This window comes from Poecilia latipinna, unplaced genomic scaffold (genome assembly GCF_001443285.1).
Source record: "Poecilia latipinna isolate Pla-1442-1.1 unplaced genomic scaffold, P_latipinna-1.0 Scaffold275, whole genome shotgun sequence".
NCBI lineage: Eukaryota > Metazoa > Chordata > Actinopteri > Cyprinodontiformes > Poeciliidae > Poecilia > Poecilia latipinna.
Genome location: NW_015112891.1, coordinates 29,088 through 36,559, shown reverse-complemented (window position 1 = coordinate 36,559; position 7,472 = coordinate 29,088). Strand labels below are relative to the sequence as shown.

Below are 7,472 nucleotides of genomic sequence, written 5' to 3'. Positions count from 1 at the left end.
CACTACGTACAGTCCTGTTAGAAGGTACGTACGCTAACTCGTCCTCCACGTTTGTGGAGGAGGTTTACATGGAAATGCTTGATGTTTCTGTTGTAGAAAATAAAATAACGTATACACTTGAAAGTTAAGCAGGAAACCACGGAAAATAAGTGGTTGCAGTGTTGACCCCGCAATGATATAGTTTTAAAATCTTGATAAACTATTTAAATATGTTATTTTCACAAGAGAAACATTGATGATGTTCCATGTCAGATAAGCTATCAGTGGCATTGATTTGTAAATGAGAATACATTATTATCAATAAATATATGCATTAATGAAATAAAAAATAATAATAAGAAAAACTTTTTGTTTAAAAATATGCCACTTCAGCAAGTTGAATAACATGCACGATGAACCCCTCTCTCATCCAGAGGTTTACTGAAGATGGGGTGTTGAAAGACTTAATATGTGATCTCAGGTGTCCCTCTCCAATATGGCGGCTTCATTGTCGTGCCAACCTGTTACCTTTGCTAGAAAAAAAAAACATCCCAGTCCTACCTCTGAAATGTTTTTTTTATACTGAGTAAACAGAGTTACTAAGATTACTGTAGACAGATTTAAAATATTTTATATGGGCTCAGTCACAACAATAGGCAGGTTTTAAAAGTCCCCGTTAGATACGGAAAGTTGACTTTGATGCTAGAACAGCAGGGAAAGGACGCTGCCTACAGTAAAAACTAAAGTCTCCATTTTTCCGGGCGCACTCTCTTCTTCATGTTCTGTCAGGAATGTTCATGTGTGTGTTGTATTGATAACAAGGGTGTGTGTCTGTGTGTGACATGTGAGAGATCGATAATATGGAGTAAAGCAGCGCCGAGAATGGAAACACCATAAGGGACGAGGAGTTATCATGGTAAGTAAACACCGGTTTATTTGCTTGAGTTGTATTTTATTTATACATTTATTTATTTTGGATACCATAAACAAATTATATTTAAAAAATTAGAAACATAGACAATGGTAAAATCTCTGAGAAAGGAGAGATTTGTATTTTGCTCCAACTAACAAAGCAAATGCTTCTTTATTATTACAGTTCATATTTGAATTAATTAAAAACTTAAGCTAAACATGATGTTAAAATAATAGGAATTAGTTAATGACGAAAAGGGAAGAAAATTGCTCTGTATAGTGTTTATTTTTTTGTAATCATGTGATTGGTCATATGACTTTCCAGAACAATTCTGTTTTGTTGTCCCTTCCTTTATACCAAAGAGCTGTTGTAGGGAGCTGTGGGGACATGATGTTAGAGAGAACACGTTGCTTCATTTCTGATTGTTCTCAGTTGTTTCAGTTTTCCTGTGTTGCTTTTACTCCATAACCGAATGTTGTTCAGCAAAATCTATGCTATAATAAAGATTTGACACTGCACTAGGCCGACCCAGACGTTTCTGCACAGAGTGGGGGCTACGACGTGGAGCTGTTTGTAGACCCTCCAGACTACGATTTGATCTGCACCATTTGTCAGGGCGTCCTCAGATGTCCAGTAAGAAGCGCATGCCACCATATCTTCTGCAAGAAATGCATCTTACAGTGGCTGAAAAGGTCTACGACACTTTACATCTAATCAGTTTTGAAATATGAACTTTCATTTATTGCTCAAGTGGAGAAGCAACGACAAGCTGATATTTATCTTGTGCAGACAGGAGACCTGCCCCTGCTGCAGGAAGCCGGTAAACCCAAGCCTGATCTTTGTCATGTTCAAGCTGAGCAAATCGATTGGACGCTTGAAAGTAAAGGTAGGAAATTCAAACCAGTTTAAGCGTGTTTGTGGACTGTCATATCCTTTATTAGACATTTCACTTCAATATCTTATTAGCTTAAGATTATTTTGTAGGGTTTATTTGCCCTATACCCTATATGACTGACTACTCAAACAAACTTGATGTTGGGAATGTAATTAATGCTTATTTCACATTTGTTGACATTAATTCAATATGAGTTAATTCCTTTGTTTCCTAAGTTACTCTGCCAAATATTGTGTGCCTAATTTAAATTATGTAATTGTTAAAAAAAAAAAAAAAGATCTGTGTGTGTATCTCTGTCGCAGTGTAAAAACGAGATCCGTGGCTGTGCAGAGACCTTTTCCCTCTCAGAGCAGTACTGTCACAGCATGACCTGCCTGTACGAGCTCATCCCCTGCCCGTACCAGGGCTGCAGGGCGCAGCTCCTGCGCAGGGACATGGACACCCACGCGCGCCACTGTGAGCACTGGCGGCAGCCCTGCCACATGGGCTGTGGGACAATACTCACTCACAGCACCCAGACTCAGCACAACTGCTACAAACAGCTGAGGCAGGAGTACGAGGCCAGGCAGAAGAACCACAGGGCCATCGCCACGGCCCTGCATAGGAAGATGAAAAGGATGCAAAGCACCATGGCCCACATGAAGAGGCAAATAGGGTTAATATGTGAGAGCCTGGAGGTAATGGATGACCTACATGAGGTGGAAGAGGAAGTGGACCTTGGAGAGAGCAGCGGCAGTTCCAGTGGGACTTCAACCAACAGCAACTGTTAAGAGAGAAAATTGCTCTTGTGTTTGTTTTCTTCAGGTGATGTGCTTAAAATGAGTGATTCTTTGGCCTGTTTGTTCTGTAGCCCTAATTATTTCTTTAATAAATTATTCAGTATTAAATTGTCTGTGCATTTTATTGCATTAGGAATAGAGAATGAATCCATTAGTGGTCGGTTGATAATTATAACAAATACTTTTAGATTTAGAATTATGAGTATTTTCAGTATTTATGAGCCAAGCAATACAAGAAGAATAATTTCAGCAAGACTAATGAATTAATAGCATAAAAAATAAGTATGCATAGTAAGAAATTATAGTAGCATCAGTAGCATTGTGAATAGTGATAACAATAATACTACAAATCATAATACATACCTAAAACATTTTCCATTTCAAGTTTCCTAAAACAAAGGTGGATAATAGACCCAATAGTGTGTGTTATTCTTTCTTTCTTTTAATTGTTTAAACCATAGCAGAGCATTGGAAAGGGAAAAATTACATATCTACAACACTTAATGTATTATAGTATTTTTTATTACATTTGAAATATTATAGTATCTTTGTAAAATATCTATTTTTAAACATATGTAATATTAAGTGGGGTAGAAATAACATTTGCGAAAGCTACCAATAGAGGCAGCAGAGAGCAGATTCTCTCCTCTCGGAAACATCGCGATGACACGATCCAGACAAAACCCGGCGGAACTTCTCATGGGTCTTCTTCCTGTAATACTGATCACGTAAGTGGATGTACTTTTCAGCTCTTGTGTTGAAATCTTTAATTATCTCGTGCATCGTTCACTTAAACACATTATTTTAACATCCAGTCAAACATATAGACGTCCATTCTTATTTATCTGTGGATATTTAAAGGCAAATGGGAACCAAATGTACTCTTTTAAATGAAAGAAAATCGCTAAATATGGCGGCGATGCTCGTGTCTTGTAGTGATGATTAAACTTGTATTTTATCCAGGTATAGCAGATAATCCAACGTTTGGCTTTGATTTGAACATTTACAGCAAATGGCGGACGACGCCGGTGGTAGAGGAGGTTTTCGCGGAGGCTTTGGCGCAGGTGGCCGGGGTCGTGGCCGTGGACGCGGCAGGGGCCGTGGAAGGGGCCGCGGTGCTCGGGGTGGCAAGTCCGAAGACAAGGAGGTAGGATTTTTATTTGGATCAAGCTAAACTCAGTTGATTTGAAGTGTTACTTATTAACAGTGATGCTCTTTCCTTTTAGTGGGTTCCCGTCACCAAGCTGGGCCGCCTTGTTAAGGACATGAAGATCAAGACACTGGAGGAGATCTATCTCTACTCTCTGCCCATCAAGGTAGGAGCATCAGCTATTTTATATAAAATATGCGGTGAATATTACTTTTTTTTGGTCATATGGCACATCTGGAATGCAATTTCAGAAAGTTATCAAGCCCTGTCACTTTAAACTCATCCTTCTGTCTACCTCTCCATCTTTTCTACAACTTTCCATTTGTTCAACCAGTTGCTTTTGTGTCATGACAAAATTAGTTACATCTTTCCACCCAGGTTTCCCATCTACATCTTTACATCTATCAGTTTGTCCAATGCATCTCAGATCTATTATTCCATTATTGTCTTTTCCTCCAGCTTCCTCTTTTTGGTAGTAACATATTTGTACTAAAACACATTTGGGAAAGCTAAAAATATCAGCTTTTTAAAAATATTATTATTACGCGATGATGAGATGTTGTTCCTGTTTGTAGGAGTCTGAGATCATTGACTTCTTCCTGGGTTCTGGTCTGAAAGACGAGGTCCTGAAGATCATGCCTGTCCAAAAGCAGACCAGGGCTGGTCAGCGCACAAGGTTCAAGGTAAACGTCAGATCTGAGTGTCTTGCGACTCGTTTTGTTGAATAGTTGCCCTCTAATTTTGTCCGTCCTTATTTACAGGCCTTTGTTGCCATTGGCGACTACAACGGCCATGTTGGTCTGGGAGTGAAGTGCTCCAAGGAGGTAGCCACTGCTATCCGTGGAGCCATCATCCTGGCCAAGCTGTCAATCGTTCCAGTCAGGAGAGGTTACTGGGGTAACAAGATCGGCAAACCCCACACCGTGCCCTGCAAGGTGACGGGCCGCTGTGGCTCGGTTCTGGTGCGTCTCATCCCGGCTCCCCGCGGTACTGGAATTGTGTCGGCGCCTGTGCCCAAGAAGCTGCTCATGATGGCTGGTATTGATGACTGCTACACCTCTGCCAGGGGCTGCACTGCCACGCTCGGCAACTTTGGTAAGCTTCCTCTTTAGGTTTTCGGAGTTTAATGCAGAACAAATGAGTCTTTGAGTTTTTCTTCTTTGCTCTGCTCAGCTTCACCTCTGCAGTGGTGTTGCTGTCGTTATAGTCAGCAAGGAAAAGAAACGAATACTATACGTCTTCTCTGTTCCCAAGCTACTGTGTTGAACAACTTTATGTGTTTGTTTTGTGCGTCATCCACTAATTACCTTCATCTTTTACAGCTAAGGCCACCTTTGATGCCATCTCAAAGACCTACAGCTATCTGACCCCTGATCTGTGGAAGGAAACAGTTTTCACAAAGTCTCCATACCAGGTCAGTGCAATGGATATTTTTTACATTTTATTTCATTTTTTTAAAAGTTGTATGTGGTACAGTTTTGGAAAAATCTTTTTTTTTGTTTTGTTTGTTTTTCAGGAGTTCACCGACCATCTGGCTAAGACTCACACCAGGGTGTCTTTGCAGCGGGGCCAGACTGTGCCAGCTCCTACCTCCTAAATGTTTTGTACAGAAGATCGTTGAATAAACGTTCTGAGATACCACTTAATGTGTTATGAGTTTTGTTTCATGCGCAAGTTTCTTTTGCAATCTGAAAAATAAGAGTAGTGCTGCTGCTGTCTTTGTACTTTTTACTTATTTCATCTTAAGATTAAAGAATCTGCTTGGAGGCGGCAACATAGTGTTACAAATTCTGTGTTTAACCTGTTTTAATAAGTTGGGATTTATTGATGCATTTCATGGCCAGGTGTTGTTCAGGAGCTCTTACTGAAAAGTGGCAATTTTTGAGAAGCTAATGTTTATGTATTTTTGAACATGCATGTAGTTTTTGAGCAAACCTGTGATTTAAACATACCTAGTATCTATAAAATGTTAAGCCCTGAAAGGTGAGAAATACCTATGCTAAACATGTATAAGAACCCAAAAGACTTTCTACCAAGTGATTAAAGATCACTTTAGGCTATAATCTTAATGCATCATTAGTTCACTTTAAGGAGTTTTTTTTTAAATAAACACTTAAATGTGGGTATTTCATTAAGTGACCTAAAAAACTGGCACATCTTCATTTTAAGAACCCATGCAATAAGTATATATTTATAAATGGGTTTAAGTCCAGGTTCCTAGATTTAGTTCTGTACTGTTCCTGGGGAAAACCCAGAACAAAAGGCATTTTATTCATTTGCCAGATTCCAACCCAAGTTGTTCAGCTGATTTGATCCACTTGTTTTGAGTTACTGGTAGATCAACTGGATTGCAGATGAACCATTTTTAGATTATTTTTGGTGTAAAATAATACAGTGTAACACAGTATTTTTCAGATTTTTAAAAAAATATAAATATATATTTGAATCTCAGCAATGAAGATAGATATTTTGTACGTGAATGAACTTATTTAAGGACAATACTTTAGTAAATGACAAAAACACATCCACGAGAAAACAAACCCAAGCAGAAATAATAGTTCAGGAAATCAGCTGAACTGCTCAGATTTTTTTACTGGTCAAGTTAGCAGCCAGTTGACTTTAATGTTGGATAAACAAATATGGGTGGGAAGCAGGGATAAAAAAAAAACACACAAACACATTTTACTCACATAAACTTTATTTTACAATTCATACACTGAACAGGAAGGACAGTTTTTAAGCACTTTGGGCCTGAGCTGCCATCATTCGTTCTTTTTGCTTCATTAGACACTTTTTCGCATTAGCGTAGGCACCAAGGTCTCCATCTGAGGAAGAATTAGGCCACAATTAAAACGTGCAAGGATTCCCTGGGAGAAAAGGTCAAACCTAAACATTGTCTCATGATTTGCTTGAACTCAATGTTTTTATTTTAATTTCAAAACAAGCAAGAAATTGTCATTTTAGAGCCCAGGTTCTTCCAGTTTTTGCTCTGTTTGAAAAAAATTAAACGCACACATCTCAATGCGTAACAATGTAAAAATGTAATGCACAGTAATAGTGTGGCTTAGCTTTAATGTCGCACTAAGTGTGTCCAGGTTTCAGCGGTGAGATACTTACAGCGCGACTGGAAGTTCTTGGTCACCTCGTTGAACTGCTGGATTTCTTTGGTGCAGTTCTGCTGGTAGCTGTGCCCTTCTCTCTGCTGACAGGCCTTCATTCGTTCCTGGATCACCTTCACAATCTCCTGATCCACCTTACTGTGGCGAGACAAACGATAACCCAAAGTGGTAACCGAGTTCACTTTCCACAGAGGAACAGAAGTGACACCTTTCCTTGATCCTGTTCAACATTGGACAAAATCCCGACACTTTGGAAGTATGCAAGGTAATGGCAAGACGCACTTGAAAACAACAGAGTAAGTGAGAGGCATCACTGGTCTGTCCATAAAATGTAATTAAATGTTACATTTAAACTCTTCATGGCATTCCTGTAGTATCTTAGCTTCCACTCAGTACAGTCTGTGGACTTACTGTAAAGCTATATAGCTAGATTAGAACCAAAAAGCCTTAATGATTCGTCAATAGAAAAGTAGTTTATTCATTTATATCTACAATATCAAATTTGTTTTCCAGCTGAAAGAACATGACTTGATATATTTGGGTTTTAGAGTAAAGAAAAATATTAAATTCCCCCCCCCCCCCCCCAAAAAAAAATGGAGTGAATGCATTTTCTTGAAAAGAAAATTGCTCATTTGTG

General features: G+C 38.9%; 3 protein-coding genes across 3 annotated transcripts in view; 2 read left to right on the top strand and 1 right to left on the bottom strand.

Annotated features, from left to right (window-relative positions):
* The first annotated feature begins 459 nt into the window (after window positions 1-459).
* rnf151 (ring finger protein 151) lies at window positions 460-2,674 on the top strand. Its single transcript, XM_015033636.1, has 4 exons — window positions 460-895; window positions 1,415-1,584; window positions 1,682-1,778; window positions 2,090-2,674. Exons 1-4 carry the CDS (start codon window positions 893-895, stop codon window positions 2,555-2,557), a joined length of 738 nt encoding a protein of 245 aa, XP_014889122.1. The 5' UTR covers window positions 460-892; the 3' UTR covers window positions 2,558-2,674.
* Window positions 2,675-3,234: 560 nt separating this feature from the next.
* rps2 (ribosomal protein S2) lies at window positions 3,235-5,360 on the top strand. The gene is made up of 7 exons (XM_015033635.1): window positions 3,235-3,294; window positions 3,576-3,713; window positions 3,793-3,882; window positions 4,292-4,399; window positions 4,478-4,811; window positions 5,039-5,130; window positions 5,233-5,360. Exons 2-7 carry the CDS (start codon window positions 3,579-3,581, stop codon window positions 5,311-5,313), a joined length of 840 nt encoding a protein of 279 aa, XP_014889121.1. The 5' UTR covers window positions 3,235-3,294; window positions 3,576-3,578; the 3' UTR covers window positions 5,314-5,360.
* A 1,034-nt stretch (window positions 5,361-6,394) lies between these two features.
* ndufb10 (NADH:ubiquinone oxidoreductase subunit B10) overlaps window positions 6,395-7,472 on the bottom strand; it is a 5,011-nt gene continuing 3,933 nt past the window's right edge. Inside the window, exons 3-4 of the mRNA XM_015033634.1 lie at window positions 6,834-6,973; window positions 6,395-6,541 (exon numbers count right to left, since the gene is read on the bottom strand). Coding sequence (XP_014889120.1) covers window positions 6,453-6,541; window positions 6,834-6,973 — 229 coding nt within the window. The 3' untranslated portion in view covers window positions 6,395-6,452. The remainder of the gene's footprint in view (window positions 6,542-6,833; window positions 6,974-7,472) is intronic.

Excerpts from the sequence above, each read along its gene's own strand:
- rnf151 (XM_015033636.1), top strand. Across the intron at positions 1,585-1,681 it reads ATCTTACAGTGGCTGAAAAG|ACAGGAGACCTGCCCCTGCT; the intron begins GTCTACGACACT and ends TATCTTGTGCAG. Across the intron at positions 1,779-2,089 it reads TTGGACGCTTGAAAGTAAAG|TGTAAAAACGAGATCCGTGG; the intron begins GTAGGAAATTCA and ends TCTCTGTCGCAG.
- rps2 (XM_015033635.1), top strand. The coding sequence starts at position 3,579 with ATGGCGGACGACGCCGGTGGTAGAGGAGGTTTTCGCGGAGGCTTTGGC. Across the intron at positions 4,812-5,038 it reads TGCCACGCTCGGCAACTTTG|CTAAGGCCACCTTTGATGCC; the intron begins GTAAGCTTCCTC and ends CATCTTTTACAG. Across the intron at positions 5,131-5,232 it reads TCACAAAGTCTCCATACCAG|GAGTTCACCGACCATCTGGC; the intron begins GTCAGTGCAATG and ends TTTGTTTTTCAG.